Source organism: Chionomys nivalis, chromosome 16 (assembly GCF_950005125.1).
Source record: "Chionomys nivalis chromosome 16, mChiNiv1.1, whole genome shotgun sequence".
NCBI classification, from domain to species: domain Eukaryota; kingdom Metazoa; phylum Chordata; class Mammalia; order Rodentia; family Cricetidae; genus Chionomys; species Chionomys nivalis.
The window spans coordinates 7,835,565-7,855,284 of NC_080101.1; the positions used below are offsets into that span (position 1 = coordinate 7,835,565).

The 19,720-nt window shown below is 43.3% G+C and overlaps 1 protein-coding gene across 5 annotated transcripts in view; it reads right to left on the reverse strand.

Annotated features, from left to right (window-relative positions):
- The window catches only part of Chd7 (chromodomain helicase DNA binding protein 7), a 179,431-nt gene that overhangs the window by 39,003 nt on the left and 120,708 nt on the right, over nucleotides 1-19,720 (reverse strand). For all 5 annotated transcript variants that reach the window (XM_057790256.1, XM_057790257.1, XM_057790253.1 and 2 more), the window contains exons 7-12: nucleotides 14,936-14,991; nucleotides 6,305-6,419; nucleotides 3,156-3,239; nucleotides 1,548-1,685; nucleotides 1,330-1,451; nucleotides 785-1,028 (exon numbers count right to left, since the gene is read on the reverse strand). In XM_057790256.1, coding sequence (XP_057646239.1) covers nucleotides 785-1,028; nucleotides 1,330-1,451; nucleotides 1,548-1,685; nucleotides 3,156-3,239; nucleotides 6,305-6,419; nucleotides 14,936-14,991 — 759 coding nt within the window. The remainder of the gene's footprint in view (nucleotides 1-784; nucleotides 1,029-1,329; nucleotides 1,452-1,547; nucleotides 1,686-3,155; nucleotides 3,240-6,304; nucleotides 6,420-14,935; nucleotides 14,992-19,720) is intronic.

A 19,720-nucleotide genomic window follows, 5' to 3' on the forward strand; every position in this document is an offset into this window, starting at 1 on the left:
GCCAAGGGAACTGAGTGCCAAGGGAACTTGAATTTGTTTAGAAGTTTCTCGAGCTTCTTCTAAACTTGTTCTATCAATATTTCTTGTAAAATGCCAAAACAGTTGAAATTTAAAAAAATTCAAAAATCCCAAGAAGATGGCCCTTGGAATTTCTTAAATCTAAAGACAAATACGGGTTTCAATATTTTTCTCCTTTAACTGTAGGTTATACTTTTTTTATTTAAAGAGTGCATGTGTATAAAAACTACCTTATTTCTAACTACAGGACAACCTCTATTGCTTAAAGCTTACACGTGTTCTAGCATGCACCCTATCATGGCATGCATAATGCTACATTGCCAATATTAGGCAATTACAAGCAGGTAACTACGACAAGACAAAATTAAAGCAATTCTTATGCGAGCCAAAGCATTAAAGTCTTCTTCTTTGATGTATTTGAATTTTTAAAATAATTATCTTTTCACTTCTGGTCACAGTTCAAAATGTTCTCTCTGATCACATTTTGCTATCATCTTCTGTTTGGTATTGTCTTAGGCATATAAAATAAACTAAGCTAACTAATATATTATGGAGTTTTGTCGCCACCAAATATTAAAGTTATTCTTTCTAATTAAATAATCAGAATGACATATGCTAGAAATATAAAAAGCATGTATAGAATATAAAAATATTCATGGATGTAGAAAGATGACAGAAACGTGTAAGGGACAAGCAATCTCAAGTAAGTCTCTCAAGTGAGCAAATCGAGGCATGTCTTCAACATGCACACCCCAACAAGTCTTACCTGGGGATCTTTGAAGTACATTTCATACAATTGAATGGTCCGACGACTAGCTTGGCTCCCATGATATACAACCACGTTTAGCTCCGTCCAGGTTCGGAATTCCCTTTCCCAGTTGGGGATCGTGGACAATGGGGCGATTACTAAAAAAGGGCCATGGATTCCTTTCAAATATATCTCATAGAGAAATGTAATGGACTGGATAGTCTTTCCCAAACCCATTTCATCTGCTAAAATGCAGTTTCGCCTTTAAGGGGGAAAAAAGACAGAAAAGCTTAGTGAGTATTAGCTATTCTGTAACTATTTTTTTAGTTCAACAAAATACACATCAAAGGGAATCGCTAAGAAACAAATATTATTTCTACATAGCTCTGTCAATTTCTCTATTAATTTAGTCAGTGGATAAATGAAGTGTATTCCAACAGTTGGATTTTAAAAATGTATTACAGCATTAACTATTACTTAATGTTTGCTAAAATATTCCTAATACTGCAAGGGATAAGAGCTACAGCATTTGTTAAAGGTAAAGAGAAACATGTTTTACGTACATGTTGTACCAATTGAAAAGTAGCCAGTTCACTCCCTCCAACTGGTATTCCCTGAGTTTGTTATTGTTTCTATACTCCCTGGAACTCTCCGACTTCTTCCAGTCATCAGCAGGAGGTCGCTCCTGTTCCAAAGAAAGGAAATCCCATTAGTGGTTTCTCCAAGACTGCACAGGGACGCTCCTTCCAAACCGAACCCTTCACCACGGGCCGGTCCTCACCACACGCTCTGTTTCCGGCTCCCTGGACATGAGCTGCTCGAACTCTTCGATCTTTGCTTGATCGATGTCCTGCCTCAGCTCCCATGTGCTGTCTTCGTAAGGGAGCGAGCACCACTTCACCAGATAGTGGGTCACAGGCTGGGACGGGTTCAAAGAGATTGGGTAAAGTCACTTGACCAAATATCATACAGTAAGGAGAAACATGCGCTCTGCCTGTTTATCAGTGCAACCCCCGGCAGGCATCAGTAACTGAACTGCTCGCACCTGAAAACTAGAACCATTGAAAGCTGTCTCCAATGTACACTGACAACCGTGTTACTGGATGTTAACCAAAAAAAAAAAAATTAAGTTTGTATCTGAATCGTTGGTTTATGAACAAAACATCAAGGAGTAGCTAATGAACAGCAAGAAGCCAAATCAAAGGCTCATTTTTATCTGTCAATCATTCATCAAGTATACTTGAACTTACATAGTAAACCATCTTAGTGCCTTTTTAAATATAATTGAATAGTTGCCTGAAGAGCGAAAAACAGACAAATGTATGAAACAAATCTACCTTTCTTTTAACGGAGGAAAATGACTGTTTGCATTCAGCTACATTAAGATAATGAACTTGCGTTCTGGAAGGATGAAGGGCAAAATGCTTTGGGTGACCTGTGCCAGCAGGAATTCTTTGTCCCCTTTAGAAACACGCCAGTGTGCTGATCTTCAGCTGAAGATCAAAGTACACTGACATGTCAAAAATATTTCCTGACAATGCAAATCTGGTCTGGGACAGTAAGGCAACCAAGGTAAAAACCAAGATGGCATCATGGTCTCTGAAACACTGCAAGTTTCATTACACAAAGTTTGGAGGATGGAGCGTTTTGCGGAGGCTCTCCAGTACTCAGCACTAATGTCGGAAGCTCAATTCCGTGGAGGGTCAGGAGCACCCGAACTCATGGCAGGGAGGCACACAGTGACTGAGAGACATAGTTACCAGACTTTTCCTCATCCTCACTTCCCTATTGGGTTCCTTCTATCTCAGAGGTTTATAAACACAAGAGAGCCAGGACTGGGGTCCACTATCCTCAGAACACCCCATTAAATGAAGCTCATCAGCGTCACTAAGCACATTCAATGCCAACTACCATTAAACTCCGCTCTGTTACAGGTGTGCCGTCAATTTCACAAGGAAATGTTGTGTTGCATGAGACACATATGCAAAATATGTTGAGGTCTTTATTAATCAACATAGAATTGTGAAACTTTTAACACAGCTCAGACTGAAAATATTAAGAGTGAAACTCTTCACTGTAAACCAAAAATATTTAGCGCTATTAAGTCACAAATCTAACAAAAAATCAAGTAAACATAGACCAAGCGTGTGGTGATGGGATGTTCTGACCAGGACCAGGCCTTGATTCTGTCTCTTCTGTCAACACGTGTAAGCTACCTGAACCACCCTGTGTGACAAAGAGGATATGTTACCTCGCCCTGGTCATCTGTGCTACGTGTGAGCTACCTGAACCACCCTGTGTGACAAAGAGGATGTGTTACCTCGCCCTGGTCATCTGTGCTACGTGTGAGCTACCTGAACCACCCTGTGTGACGAAGAGGATGTGTTACCTCGCCCCGGTCATCTGTGCTACGTGCAAAGTCCATTATCCGGTCAACTTCCACATAATCTGGATTGAAAAGATCATCCTCAATCTGTTCCAAAGGAAGAAAAGAGGTTAAAATGCTTATTCATTTCTTCAGAGAAACACTATTTCACTTTTCACTAGGCAATAATAGTTTGGGTCGCAGCAACACAAACTTTGTATTTGACATATTCTATTATATTAATTGAAATGCTACAATTTAACAAAATCACTCCCCGTGAGGAAATCAAACTTCTCAGACTTTGTGAGCTGAGTATTTTAATTACTGTGTGAAACCCTTTACTATGAGGGAATGTTTAAGAATATTTCAAATGAAGTGTGAAATTACAATTCACTAATGAGCAATCCAAAAGGCTTATGGCATGCAATACATTTAGCATTCTTGAAAGTACAGTCTGCAGCGAAGAATCAGAGCCACACACAGGACATGGGTGTGCATCTCAGAAGCCCTGCTTCTTCTGATGCTGTGAGCCGCCGTGTATGGGAGGGATGCGCATGGGCTATGAACCTGAAACCCGCAGGTTTCCCGTCTGGAAACCTCTGCAGCCGATAGCAGGCCTTCCCTTAGGATAACAGTCTTCCGACTGATCTTAAACATTCCAGGGATTTATTTGTACTGAACACTGAGTGTTTGGGTGAACGAATTCAAAGAAATGAAGCCTAAGTAGAAATACTTAACTGATATTCTAACAATATTTACAAAAGCAAAGTAACATGGCTTGCTTAGAAAGAATACAAGAGTATAGTATAGTATAGTATAGTATAGTATAGTATAGTATAGTATAGTATAGTATAGTATAGTTCAAACAGGCTATAGTCATATGAAAGAATGGACAGTGGCCCCCACGAAGTTACAGGCCATGTCATACTTTAAAGGAGCCCACATCTGTAAATTTCTGGTCTGAGTCAGAAACAAAAGCCACATCGTTATATGTTGCTGCAGATTAGCTTGGTAACAGGTTTTAATCTAACAAGCAAAGGGCAATTTAGGAGTCAGTTAGGTCTTATTCTCAATGCCTTGAAAAGTGAGCTGTCAGTCACATACTATGTTCAAGGAAGACACACACCCTGGGCTATTTGTACCCACTTAAAATGTCCAGCTTGGGTGCTTCGATTATGAATTATGAAACAAACAGCACAGAGGCAAAACCATACTTCTGCTGCTGTGGGCTTTCTAACAGAGGTGAGCGGTGAGGAGAGAGTGCACTACAGTGGCCACTCCACCTAAAGGGTTAATACACGGATGCATTTAGCTCTGCCAAAGCTCAGTTTTCAGTCCCCTACATCCCTTCCCGCTGAGGGAGCACTCTGGCATCATGTCCTGGCCTGAACAGATTGTACATGCAGCAGAGTCAGGAATCCAAGTGTCAGCATAGAACACAAGAGCAGCTATAGCCAGAGATCCTACAGGAACAGAGTCAAGGGACGTGCGATGCCATGATCACCGATGGTCTGCGTGTGTGTAGAAGGGAGGGCTGTGTGAAGCCATGATCACCGATGGTCTGCGTGTGTGTAGAAGGGAGGGACGTGCGATGCCATGATCACCGATGGTCTGCGTGTGTGTAGATGAAAAATGGACAGAGTCGTATCCTTTCCTGCTAACTCTCATTCAGGATAGAACTGAAATTTCTAGTTGCCATTTCACCAGGAAGACAACGCTTCTCATCCTGGGTTCCTGGGTGTGAGTGACTTACACAGACAAATTCAGACAAATGGGCGGGACATTAGGGCCAGGCACAATTCCCTGAAGGGTGTATAACTACAGGAACCAGAATCCAAATGAATTGTAAAACAGAACCATGACTTAAGGATGGGAAAGAGATCCCACTGTGTCTTCCCCTTTGCCCTCCTACGGAGCCTCAGATAAGATCAACAGGACATATGGTCCCTCCTCTCTAGCGATGCTGCTCACCCAGCGCCTGGAAATTTTAACTTTGCTTTCATTAAAAAGGCCGCAAGAAATAGAAACCCACAGCTCTGTGTTTGACAGACCACTCTTTCAAAGAAAGAACTGTCCTAATAATCTCCAAGGGGAGAGAACGGAGTCACCCTCAGTAGCCAAGCCTCTCGGTGTTGAGCACTCGTTGCTACTGAGGCAGCAGAGCAGAAGGGTGAGGCCAGAGGGCAGAGCAAAGCACCTCAGAATCCCTGCCCGCCTGCAGGTGTCCTGGAGACAGGTTCCAGGAAAGCGTACTCAATCCCTGGGGCTCCTGTGAGGATCCTGGCATCCGAATACTAGGGCTCTTCTTTCTGACCTCCCTCAGCCCCACAAAGGAGTAAACATGAAGGCAGCTGTCCAACAGCCAGCATTTTACAATCTTCATGTTCTTAGCAGTTTATAGCCAGTTAAGTCTTAGTGATTTACATTTTGCTTTTGGCCCCTGTCAGTGTGGGGGGATTGAACCCAGAGTCTCACACAGGCAAGCAAGTGCTCTACTACTCCACGCCCGGCCCTGGTTTACTCCTTCAGGAGAGCAGCTAAGGAATCATCAAGTCATCGTTTTCAAAGTTAGAGAGTTGGTGTTTTTCCAAATCTTCTTGTCTTATAAGTGAAGGAAACTTAGTGGTCTCGAGTCAAGGATGCTCCATCCTTTAAAACCTCACTGACCGTGACAGGAGCCGGTCCTCTCCTCGTGCAGATCAGCGATCTCTGTCTATTTGTAACTGAGAGCCAGGGTAGGAGACACTGCCTCCCCTCCATATAACGGCACACAGCATCTGCTCAGTGCCCTGTGCGAGAGGCGCAGGCTTCAACAGCAGCCATCTGCCACACTTACCCGGACACCCTCCAGACCTACTAAGTTCTGACCTGCTCTTGGCAGACTGCTGCCTGTTCACTTTGTTCACTTCCCAGCTTGTGCTCACTGTACAATATTAGCCACACCATCACTGCTATTCCCACATCCCCTGAGAACCAGAATTTTCTAGATGAAGCCAACGGGAAGAATGAGAAATTTCCTGTTTACAAATTTTAGCAATACCAGTTACCAATACGCAAGTAACAGCACCGAATGAGGAACGCCAGTCTTTGTTTATAGCTTACTGACCGAAAATTCAAACTTTCGAGTATTTTAATAAAGAAAACATTTCAAAGATTGATCAGGTAGTTCATACCTCTGAAAGGAATTTGTTCTGGCCCTGTTTTGACTTAAATCGTTTTATCTTTTGCTGAATTCTCTTATCTTTCTCCAGATCTTCCACAGACGCCCACTGACAATGAAGATAAGAGCTGAAAGAATCAAACAGCATCCTTGAAACATAATCAGTGCATTTGTCTTATTTTCTTAAAAATCATCAAAAAAAATCGTTCACAAAACCCCCACTTAATTAATGATTACTGATAGCGCCAAACAACATTCTATATAGCCACTAATGTTGGAAAACAAGAGAAAATTGACAATGCAATTGTACTTAAAAGCTGCTATCTGTCAAACCTTGTGCTTTACCCACTACTTATAATTTTTTTTAATTAAAGTCAATCAATAAAACAAACAAACAAACAGAAAAGAGCCTGAGAGCAAGGTGATGCCCTAAGTTAACAGATTATATACCAGTATCAAACAATTAGCACTACTTGGTGGCCTTAATTACAAAATGTTTTGAGTCTTTTATCTTTGAGAAATCAAAGGTTCTTATCAAGTCAGAAGAACTCCAATTTAAAGCCTCAGTTGCTTTGGGGATGGATAAGGGAACCAGTATGTTTCTCGTTCACCCAAGGCCTAAACACAGGCCCTGATGATTGGCGTGGCTCTGGCTCGTGCCCCTCTGACAGATAGAGCTCCGCCTCATCCCTGCGTTATTAGTGTGTGTTCTTCTAGAAGCTCGAAACCATGTCCCTCAGGATTGATTTTTCATTCAGACACACTCACCGGCGAATGGCTACCTCTTACCAGTCAGCGCCCATTTTCCAAACTCACTTGCATGAGCACAGTTCTGTCTTTTCTTAACCTGAACATATTCTAGACACTCCCTCTCCTTCCATAGACTCAAAGGACAATCGATACATTGTTCTATTTGATATTTTGATATAATTTTGTACCATCTTCCTATCAGTGTCCTTAACAGTTCCTATCATCTCGTTTCTCTTCCCATCTATGACATTAAAAAGCTGGTACTAAGCATGGAGGCCCATGCCTAAAATCCATGGCCCCTGGGAGGCAGAGAGGAGAGGAGAGCATGTTCAAGGGCAGTGTAGGGACTTAGTGAAACCCTGTCTTTAAAAAACTAAGGGCCAGGGATGTAGTTGTGCCCCGAGCATGTGCAAGACGCTGGGGTCCGTCCCCAGGATCACTAAGGGAGGAAGAGGGGAAGACTTGGATCTGCAACTCTTCTAGCATCCAGATACTGCTACCCAGAAATGAAATGGCAACTGCAGAATCTTCAAAACGTTTTATATTGATATTATGTCCTAACATGTCTTTTCAGATTAAATAGTAAAGTTGGGCGAAAGAGGAAAATATTTTAAACAGAAGTGTCTTACATAGATGCAAATTCATCTAAGCCCCACACTCATACTCACATACACACACAAGCACACACACACAGAGAGAGAAAGAGAAAATAGACCAACTGTGCAAACGTCAAAATGTTAATAATTACCATGAGTAGTAAACCAACAAATACTGTGTTTTATGCTTTCAATTTGTGCAATTTTCTAGCAAATACTAAGCAATACAACTATAATAAAAAAAAAAAACCAGCAAACAGCCTACTGTCTTCTAGCTAACTGACAGAAAAAGACACACGGCGGTTACAATTCTAGCCTTGAGAAAGGAACAAACATGTATGGAACCACCAGGTCGGCCCCAAGCTGGACACAAGCACTTGGACAGGTGGATCTGGCCCTGCACTGTCACCTGCGATCTGAAATTCTCAGTCAGTGACTCCACCTTCTAAACTTGACACTGAAAACCCACTATGGAGGATTAATCAGGAAAAGAAGAAAGAAAAGAAACTGAGTCAAAGGCTGGCTACTGTCTCTTAGTGAATCAAGTCAACAATGCAGAACACTTTCTGACAGACGTTAGCATGGAAAACACGAGACAATGTTCATGGAGTCAACTGCATGAAGACTAATAAATAATCTGAAAGAAGGCTTGCAAGAACATGGCTTATGGACACTGAAAAAACTCATTTCAAGACATAATCTTTCTTTACAAAATGAGTTAAATAATATTTATACCTAACGTTGACAAAGGTGGTACAAAGGGGAAATTAATGTCTCTATTTCTACGTGTTAGTGGAGGGTTCTGGGGAAATCACTAGCAAACATTCCCATGCTACTTTAAGAAAACAGCAAGCAGATGAACCAAAGAGAGGCCTCAGCCATCAAGAGACTCTTGCCACCAAATCTGATGACCTGACTTCAATCCTCGGAACCCACAGGGTAGAAGGAAAGAACTAACTCCTTCCTGCAAGCTGTCCCCAGACAGACTGACACACCAAGTGACAGTTCCCCACACCACCAGGTGGGGAAAAGAGGAAGAAAAAACAAGAAGTAAGATTTCCTCCAGTAATATAAGGTTTGTTTAGTGTTAGGAAATGTATTTTAAAATAAACAATATTAATATACACATAAGGAGAAAAAAAATCACACAATTATTCCAACTGGTGTCAAACATTGCCTTAACAACTTACACTGGCTGTCTTAAAATCCAGGAAACTAGGAATTGATTGGTAGTTCATTAACGTAAGTAAATATGTAGGCTTTAATCATAAAGTCAGGTCTTATTAGACAAGAGAAGTAACAAAGACTTTTCCAAAAAGATCAGGAACAAGGAAGGCACGGATAGCCACGATTATGCAGTAGTGTTTCTATCAGAGGTACTCGCCAATGCTATTAAATAAGCTATCTCTATTTGCAGACTATGTGATTATGTACAAGCGTGTGTGCGCGCGCACACATACACACATACACAGCAACCCTCTAATGAATCAGTTAGAAAAGCTACTTCAAAGAATAAAGCAAATCAGTAACGCAGAAGAAAGCAAAATTTGCACGTGGAAGTTAATAAGCAGGCGTCATTCACAAAAACAGCCAATGAGTGAGCATTATGATTCCAGAAAACTTCTTCCACAACAGCAACAAAGACAAAGGGTTTGGCAGTAAATTTAACACAAAATATACAAATGTGTCCTAAGGGACCCAAACATAACACTGATTCGACGAAAAGGACTCTCGGGCTTCTATACCATGCAAAGTCAACAGCCTATGTCACAAATTTATAAGTGTAACACAATATAGAGAAAAATGGAAGTAAGCATTCTCGTTTAAATAGACAAGTTCACACAAAACTGTTTATATAAAACTAAACATGCAACAAAATCTATAGAAACATTAAAAACAAGGGGCAACTAGGAAACATCAGATAGCAAAATACAGAACACAGTTCCTAAGTAATACGGTCCTGACATGAAGACACAGTGATCAGTCCCCCACTCTTCTGATTAGTACATTAACTACCCCACAAGCTGTTCTATTTTTGTTGTTCTTGTTAACCTAACACAATCAAGAGTCATTTGGGAAGAGGGAATCCCAATTAAGATTGGCCTCTAGGCAATGCCATCTATGGTTTGGTGATCCTGGGTGCTATAAGAAAACAGGCGATCAAGCCATGGGAAGCAAACCAGTAGTAAATGGCACTCCTCCATGGTCTTTGCTTCAGTTCCTGCCTCCAGGTTCCTGTCTTGGCTTCCCTTAAAGGATTGTAACTTGAGAAATGTAAGCCAAACAAACTTTTTTCCTCTCTAAGTTGCTTTTTGATCATGGTGTTTTATCAAAGCAATGAAAACTCTGAGACAGAAATTGGTATCAGGAGTGGGGTATTGCTGTGACAGACCATGTGTTTTAGAGGAGGTGACATGTACACTCTGGCATGGAAAAGCCACAGAGCATGCTCAAGAGGCCAATGGGCTGTCCTCTGAGAGCTTGGAAGGTAAGAATTGTGAGACCTGTGCAGATGATGGAGGCCTGGCTTGTGAAGTTTCAGGGAGAAGTTCAGACCCCTAAACACTACTGAATTGTTCAGCATTTTGAATTAAGAATCCGTGGTTCTGGTCAGCTGGGACTGAAGAATCAGCTGTAATAAAGAGACCAGCCACTCAAGGTGAAGTCTTCTGGAAAGTGTTTCCTCGGGGTCAGCACATAGCTCTGTGGTCCAGAGGGGACAAAGGCTGTACGTGATGCTGTAACTTGAACTTGGTAGCGTGTAAAAGTCTCTGGTGTGGTACTAATTTTCAAGGCATGAAGGGGTCAAGGAGAATGACTGAGGCCAGTCACAGTGAGAAGCCAGAAGAGGATATTAGTGAAGGTGTAGCCTCAATTGCAGTGAAGTCCCAGAATTGAAGGGCTCGTGGTGCAAAACTAAGACTCTGGCACCATGTGGCAGGGCCAGAGTCCCTGAAGAGAGCCTAGGAAAGGTTACTGGAACAGGTGCAGCAGAGCCGTAGAGAAGACCCAGCATTGTGGAGAGGTCAGTACCATGGGTGGACTACCAGGGACAGCAGCAGGCATGGCGTGGAGCCAGGCTGGGTTTAGGACAAGCTGTGAGTACAGTAGATGGCCCAGGCCCCAGAGTCCAGAAGATCCTAGAGCAACAGTTCTTGGCCTGTGGTTCACAACCCACAGCATGAGGGGCTGCAGAGAGCGGCTGCAGCATCAGGAGGGTTGAGAACCCCCTGTCATAGAGTAAACCCCAGACACACAACACTGCTTATTCATTACACTGCTGGACTTCGGTTCTGCTTTGATCTGAATATAACTGTACCCTGGCTCTTCCTTTTTGAAATAAATTCGGAAGTTATTATTTTTTAGTATTATTTTACAGTATTATCCACAGTTGAGATGCTTTTAGCTTTGAAAGAGACTCTGGGTATTCTAAAGAGACTGGACTTTTAAAGTTTGAATTTTTATAAGCTGTGGAACTTTATAAATTGGGATGTGATATATTGTAATATCAATGTTAATATGTGATCTCAGAGATGAACAAGAAGGAGAAGGTTATAATTTAATTATATGATGTGTTTGTCTATCAAGTTAAGAAGGGGGTCTATTGTGTGGGGTTGGGGTTTTTTGTTGTTACTGTTGTTGTTTGTCAACTTCATACAAGTTATCTGGGAAGAAGAACCTCATTTGAGAAAAGGCCCCCATCAGACTGCCTGTTAGCAATACTATAGTGATTCTTCTCATTGGTGACTGATGTGGCAGGGCCCAGCCTTCTGCAGGTTGGGGGTTCCCGATGGTATAAGAAAGCAGGCTGAGAAAACCATGAGGGGCAAGCCATTAAATATCCCCTCTGTGGCTTCTGCTACGCTCCCTGCTCGATTTGAGTTTCTGTGCTGATATCCCTCGCGTCTTTATCACAGCGAGAGAAACTTTAACTAAGACATTAAGTCTTAGAAGTCTGGACTCATAAAAACCACATAAACGCCAGGTGGGAATGGGAGCTGCTTATAATTTCAGAACTCAAAAGGTAAAGCCTTGTCTGATACGGGTAACCAGAAAAGCTGATGGCTGAGTTCTGGGTTCAACTGAGACCCTGACTCAATGAACATGGTAAGTCGAGATTGAAGAAGACTCCCAATGCTTCCCCACCCATGTATAGTATACACATATACTCATACACATACATGTGCCTACATGCAAACACATGTGTACACATACGGCAGAGAAAACAGAAGAGAGTATAGGTAGACACAAAATACAAATAAGCATGCTAGCACACAATAGTTACATCTCAAATTACCATGGAAAAGACGAACTTAACTACAGAGCTAGAATCATCCAGCTCATGAACGTTTCGATTAATGACAGATCATGTAAGGCAGATTGTGGTCCCATAGTTTTGCAAAGGACCTAGAAAATTCCCACTGCCTGGTGGTGTCCACACTGCAAGGCCTCAGGACCGTAAGTCACCCAGGTAACAGTGGAAAGTTACTACACTGCCGGCTGCAGCACACAGAATTACATACTGCTGTCAACAACCACGGTCCTGGGTAAGCATTTAGTATACAATCCTCGTGAGTCTTTGGAGTGAACGTCTACTCACAGCCATGCTACAGCAGCAGCAGCCCTAGACAGCTCATCTCGACCCTGCCTTCTGATTCCTTCCAAGGCATCATACCAACTGGCTGACATTGACCATCCAAATCTCAGGACATGCTGTGACTTCCACACAACACCGCTGGAAAGAACGAATACCATACACATCATGCCTTTAAGCAGAAAAGACATGAGCACAGCAAAAGAAAGTGTGGGCTAATTCTACTTGCACACAGGACAGAAGGACTTTCTAGTATGACTTGAAGCCAGATCCAATATAAGACAGATATGTCTAGCTATGGAACTTTTACATTCATTGGGGAAAGAGTCAGTTGGTGCACACATGGAAGTCAGAGAAGACTGTCTGGTTTGATTTTTCCTTGTCAACCTTGTGAGATCTGAGGCTCAAACTCAAGTTGTCAGGTCTGTCCATGAGTCCTGAGCCATCTCACCAGCCCCAAGCTTTAAAATTTATACTGTAATTAATAAGCACAGAAAACTAAGGCATAACCTGAAACTGGTAAATCCACTGGTCTGTGAAGTAAAGAATGCAATGATGGGGACCTAGGAATGTAAGGAAATTCTGAGGAAAGTATTTAACCTCTACTCTATCCAACTAAGTACAAAACATGCAAACAAGGAAACAAAGAGGCTTCTGACTCACACAATTCTCAGCCAGTCATTCTTAATTCATTTCCTATATATTCTAAGGCTGGCAAAAAAAAAAAAATGTAAAGACAGACAATAAGATCCAAGCTTTTATGGTTGAAGAGGGGGATTGCTAACACAGAAAGGAGAAAAGGCAGAGGCTACTCTGTGATGTGGGGGCCGATGCTAGAACCGTCAACAGAAGGAACTGTTTTGTTGTTAGGTAGGCAGGTGAGTGCACAGGCGCAGGCAAATACATATGTATGATAAACAGGTACACGTGCCTGCAGATCATGTGTATGTATGTGTTTGAGGTGTGTCCACAATCCTAGCAACGTCTCCAGACAGCGGCTTCCCGGCAGCAGTGAGCATGCTCACAGCCTACGTTTGGCTCCTGCACATTCTCTCATCCAATAAAAACCCCAGAACTTGTGAGGAGAAGGCTGATTGCACAACTGCTACTTGCCGAGACAGGATGACCCGGGAACACGCTCTGCCGTCAGTGCTCAGAGACGGGGAAGGGGAAAGTGGAGCCAACTGGAAGGGACTTCCACCAGCTCCATCTGGGGTGACGAGAGCAAAATAAACACTTCTTCTTGGGCGAAGAACTCGAATCTCTCCGAATGAACCCGCAGGTTCGCATGGCTGTACATTAGCCAGTGCAGAGAAGAAAGGTCATCCCTAAGTTAGAAACTCAAACACCCCACATGAAAGGAACCATGGGTTGACTTAGCAAGCAACACCACATTTAATAAACCCCAAGTATTTCAGATATACAATCATCACAATAAAAAAAAAATCCTACCAACTGCTTCTACAATTTTTCTACGAATTTGAGTTTGCATTAAAACGAAGTAAGAAAAACGTCTATAGGAAGTTTAACTTCCCTGACGTCTCCAAAGCATCTCACAGAAAACTAGCTCTCAGGACTCCTCACGCTGTGTAAGTGTCTGAAAGTTCTCTTTCTTCTTGGCAGCGGCGCCTGGTACAGAGCCTGTGCTCTTCTCTTCCCACAGGGGAGTGGATGGCGACACTTAGGTCCCATTGCCACTCTGTCTCTGATGCCTGTCTGGTGGTGCAATTACATGTCAATCAACCTCAGCCCTCTGTTTGGTTTGATACATCCAAGGGAATTCCCCCTCCAGCTTATTTAGGTTACCCCCCCTTTGCCTATTGTTCTAGCCTTAAGGATTACCCCGCAGGAAACCGCGTCAGGTGAGCAGTCTGAGCCTATGGGAACTCACCGTGAGGACACACGATGACAACAGCTAACATTTACTGAACATTTTGTACTGCCAGACTCATTTCTCTGGTTCCCATGATAAAACTGAGAGACACCTCCATCTTATTACTTAAGAAAACATTTTGCCTACAGCCTTTTCAGAAGAGTGACCTTGCATTTTACACAATGCCAGCCAACAAGGGACAAAAGGAGGAAAACATGACACCCTATCCCCTCTTTAAAAACCCAGGACGGATTCCCATAGGCTTCTGGGTCTGTCTTCAGAAGGACAAAGCAGAGAGCGCACATGACCTCAAAGTGACCAATGAGAATCTCTGTCCTCAGCTGCTTGTCTGGGTAGAAAGGGCTCAGATGACAGACCAATCCCAAAAGCATGCTGGCTGGCCACCATGAGCACACAGATACCACATCATGGTCAGGGTGGCTGTGTTTTTCCATTCAGATAAGAAAAAAAAAATTAAGCCCACTAAACAAATATGGCAACTAACCCACATGAAGCCGCGGCTCGGTGCTCTGAAGCCCTGTGTGGGTCTGTGGGTCTCTGAGGGACTATAGAATTCTTGTCTAGTATCACATCAGGTGTTTCTGTCTACAAAGACCTTCTTGGTTGTATAAGGAGGTTCATCAGCCTTTACATGGTAAATGTTTTCCACAGAAACATCTATGAAGCCACCCAAAACAACACAGTTAGCAGGAAACAGCCTTCAGGGGCGCCACAGAAACCGCATCGACGCTCCCATGCTCAAGATTCTTAGGAAGCTCCGTAGTCCAAGCGGACCCCCTCCCCGCTGCAAAGAAGCCACGATTTACTTACAAGTTTTTGTACTTTACGTAAAACTCCTCAACTTCCACCTCCTCGCCAGATTCTTTCTGCAACAAGAGAAAATCGAGGCACACACTTAAAACTGTGTACTGGAATGCTTCAAAGGCAGTGACGCACGCCTCCACACGGGGACACGATGCTTGAGAAGGTCTTCCTGGAGAGATGAGCACATGGGGAGCCTTGGCCGCCCATGCCTTGGAGACTGACGCACTGGGGCACATGCACGCTGCTCCACTCAACATGCCTGTGATTCTACGGCATGAATCATTTTAACTCCTCCCTAACCACATGCAGCTCCATTCACAGCAACCTGACCCCAAACCTGGCTGCCTGCCAAACCCACAGTGTTAAGTAGACGCCAAGTGTACCATTTTCTCAGGCAGCAGCCAATTAGCAACTGCTCTCCTGAATGCCATATGTATTATTTTTGGCTGCCTCATGGCAACTTTACATTGTGGGTTTTGTAATGTTTTAAAATATTTAAAAGACATTTATTTCTCCATATAGTTAATAACTCTAAACAAGAAACCATATAAAAGTAAACCTTGTTCTTACGGTGTAATCCAGTGCATCACTGTTCATGGTTTGAGTTGTACTCCGTGGAACAATTAAAACCTCTCAGACAAGATGTCTCACGCACACAGCAGCCAAATAAAATTAACACTTCCAGTCCCATCGAGGTGGGTTACAACTGCGATGCATGTCCTCCAAGTCAAGAGTTTCAGTGGGCAGACCGCCTCCAGGGGGTATACCAGACAATGTCAACGTTATGACTTAGACATCTCTCTCTTTCCCTTCATGCTTTTAGGTTTAGACTGCTACACAATTCAGAATATGTCACTTTCTTACAAGTGCGTGCACAGAGAAAGCAGAGATGTAAGCCATAGATGTTTTTATCCATGCTTCGGCAAGTTTTTCTACGCTGCTGCAGGAGCCCCCAAGCCGGCCTGCCTGCCTGTAGGCCCACACACGGGTGTCATGTGGCCTCGTGGATTGGGGAAGAAAATGAAGATGAATAGAAACATGGGCTAAAACAGAAGAGCAGGCGTGGAGGACGACGGGCCTCTTACAAAGGCACTAGGGTTGGTCTCCATCTACAATGCTCTAACCACGATTAAAGACTGTCATCTAGCTAGAATTCCTTCACAACCTTTATCAATTTCAATTAAACCTACATTTTAAACTACTTCTTACCAACGAGAAGCCTAAACATTCTAGTGTGCGGTCAACACCTATCAACATCTGACTTTACCCAAGCGGGCCTATGAAAGATCCAAACTACAGAGTAGTTTTTAAAAATCAACAGATTCAGCCGGGCAGTGGTGGTGCACAACTTTAATCCCAGGACTTGGGAGGCAGAGGCAGGCGGATCTCTGTGAGTTCGAGACCAGCTTGGTCTACAAGAGCTAGTTTCAGGACAGGCTCCAAAACCACAGAGAAACCCTGTCTCAAAAAACCAAAAAAAAAAAAAAAAAACAACAAACAAAAAACATATTCAGCTTTTATTTATCCAAAATGAAAAGAAATGACTGTCCACACCTCAAGATGCAGCAGCACCCGAACCTAGGTCACTTCGTTGTTCACTTCAAGTGACAACCCGTCCAGGACTCGACCTACCATCTCTAAGCCCAGTATTTTTTCTCATCCTCTCCTGTTCAAGGTATATTACATTGGTACAGAATTAGGGACTTCAGAAGCGAATTAATGATGAAAACAGACAGCCAGGAAAGTGGGGGGCTTTACAGCATGTCCTGAAACTCAACCTCAAAGTGGATCTTAAGTCACCGTGCTCTTACAAACCTGGGGTGCAACCCAGATTTCTGTGAAATAATTTTTCAAAGTGACGCCTCTCCCAGGAGGCGACAAAAAAACCATCATTATAGACAGTATCGTGACCTCTGACTTCCTTCTTTCTCCTCCTCCCATACTGCCCTTTCTGCCTTCATGGATACAGGGGCCAAGAAGCCTGGATGGCACTGACACATGGGCCTAATCCTTCAGCAGTGGAGATTGTTTATTCGGTCTCAGCTCTGCTCCCAGAAAGCATCTGTCTACAAGGCATTACTGCCCACTTCCTGTCACGATCGTCTATTCCTTGGGGCACCTGCTGAAGCCGACCAAGAGGCTCTAGAGCTGTCTGGGAGAAGAAAATGGGCTGAGACCACCAGTTCAGTTACCACCAGAACTGGTGAGGAATTACCGCTGGGTCCCCAAGTAAATAAACATGTAGCATCCTGTTTAAGTGAGCACATGTGCAACATAGCCACGATCTTGCTCTACAGCTGATGCTTGCTTTCGCATAAATCTGCACATGCTGACCATCTTTTGTCTTCCCGAGAATGTGTAGATCCACGAGCCTCGGCACCACTTCAAGAACTGACTAAAGACAGCTACTTTCTCCAGCCTCCAGCACCCACACCACCAGGGCAGACACTATCCCATAATGTGCAGACTCAGGGAATGACGGCGTGATAACTTACAGCTGCACACAGGCTTACACACAATACCACGCACGTTCATGGGTTCAAAAGAACATTTGAAAAATATGGATTCCGTCCACCCCCAGATGAGTGTATGGAATCGTGGCAATGTACACGAAATGATGTTTTGCATATATTAACATATTTGCCTCATTGTTAGTGTGACCAAGAACTTACATCAGGCAGAGAGCCTGCTTCTCTAACCTGGCCTGAATCCGCACATAGCAAGGCCTCATCTGAAAAAAGGGACGGCCTTTCTAAACTAGATGGTTCCCTACTCAAAACTACACCGCACCAAACAAAGGGAATGTATTATTAAATAATGAACAAAAATTGAGTAAGTATCCCAACAAAAAATAATAAAGTGCAGGTATAAATTCCTTTCGACTTTTGGCCTAACCTCCTTCATACCCCAACAAAAATAGAGTTATAGTCTACTTAATAAGAAAATAAGGACAATCTAGGGAATATGTCACCTTTATGGACAGGTACTCACAGACAAGGAACAGATAGCACCGTCTATGCAACCCCATGCAGCTCCCCAGAAGGCATTAGCAATCGCTACAGATGCGTGTGAGGACGGAGCAGTCATTGCAGTGGCTCTCAGCCTTCCTAATGCTGTGCCCCTTTAAGACAGGTTTTCAGGCTGGGACTGCATTTAATTTTATAAGCTACTTTTTTATCATTTGGCTTGATTCAGGGAAATTAAGACAAACACCTTGGAATTATAAAGTAACTTCTTATGGAGAAAGCATACCATGTAAGTAAGTTTAAAAAATAAAAGAATTTTAGGGACTAGAATAGAGTTCATTCAGAATTTGCCCCATACCTCTCCCCTTATGAGCCAAAAGGACTTGAATTATTTTCTGCAGAAGGATGGCACACACAAGTGCTGTGACAAAATGTGGAAAAGTCAAGATCTATGTGATCTAAAGATCTATTCATGTATTCAAACTTACCTCAAGGTTCATGTCTCGGGTATACTAACTGTGTTTAACACAATATATAAATGCCCAGCCGCACCCTTTAACATGGTGTGCTACACTGAGCGGTGAGCTTACAGAACTCCATCATAATGGATCTCCGGCTTTGCGAGGCTGCAGGATGGAGGAGGTTGACTTTGGAACCCACTGAGTCCCTAAGATGCTAGCACTCTCAGGACAGGCCTGAGGCATTCACAGGGTGTCTCCACGGAATTAACAGACAGCTACACAGTGACACATATGCACACACACACACACACACACACACACACACGAGGGAAAGAGAGCGCTCTTCTCACAGCCAATCCTTACACTATTCAAAGTAATAGGAAACAGACCAGCAAGCACAGTTAGAATCCAGGGGGAAAAAATCTCAAATCTCCTTCTGCTTCCACGCACAACATTGTCCCCCAGTGTTTTTCCAAGTGATAACTTAAAGCAACCTATACCGAGAACAGTTTAAAGTATCTCTGAACGGGTCTTTATGATCTTTAGGAGACAGCAACAGAGGAACAGCTGCAGACAGTCTCCGCCCCCTGTCCCTGACTTCAGCCAGTCCCTGTCTTCCTGGGAACTCCTCCCAGGAGTTTTCTCCATTTTCAGATTCCCCAAGTCAATAATCAGTCATTCTCAACCTGTGGGTCACGACCCTTTGAGTGAGTGTGTGTGTGTGATAATCCTTTCACAGCGGCTGCATATCAGACATAATGCACATTAGATGTTTACACTACAACTCACCACAAGCAGCGAAATTCCAGCTATGAAGTATAGTGAAAGTAATTTTATGGTTGGGGGTCCCCACAACACGAGGAGCTGTCTTAAAGGGGCACAGCATTAGGAGAGTTAAGAACCATCGCAATGACTGCTCCATCCTCATATACATCTGAAGTGACTTCTAATGCCTTCTGGGAAGCTACAGGGAGGTTGTAAGGTATGTATGTATGGTAAGTTCATAGAAGGTGGTACTGTCTCTTCCTAACCCAAGGATGCCTGTCCGTAAAGGGGAGCAGAGAGAAAAAAATAGGTGCTCCCAAGTAGGCAAAACAGAAAAGCCATGCCCTACACCAAGTATAACGCTGTGAAGATCAGAGCTGACTGTAGTCTGCACCTCCAAACCTGCAGAGCATGCCTGCTGAAGAACCAGCGATGCAACAGAAGTTAGTGTCCCCCATCCCACAACATGCTGTCGACTCAAACAAGCCGCCTCAGTTCAGTGAGGGAGACCACTCTTTAAAGCGTGCCAACTGTTTAAACTTTAGCATAGATCTCTAACTCCCAAATGAATAGTTCTAGAGTTACCAGGAAAAAGGGCA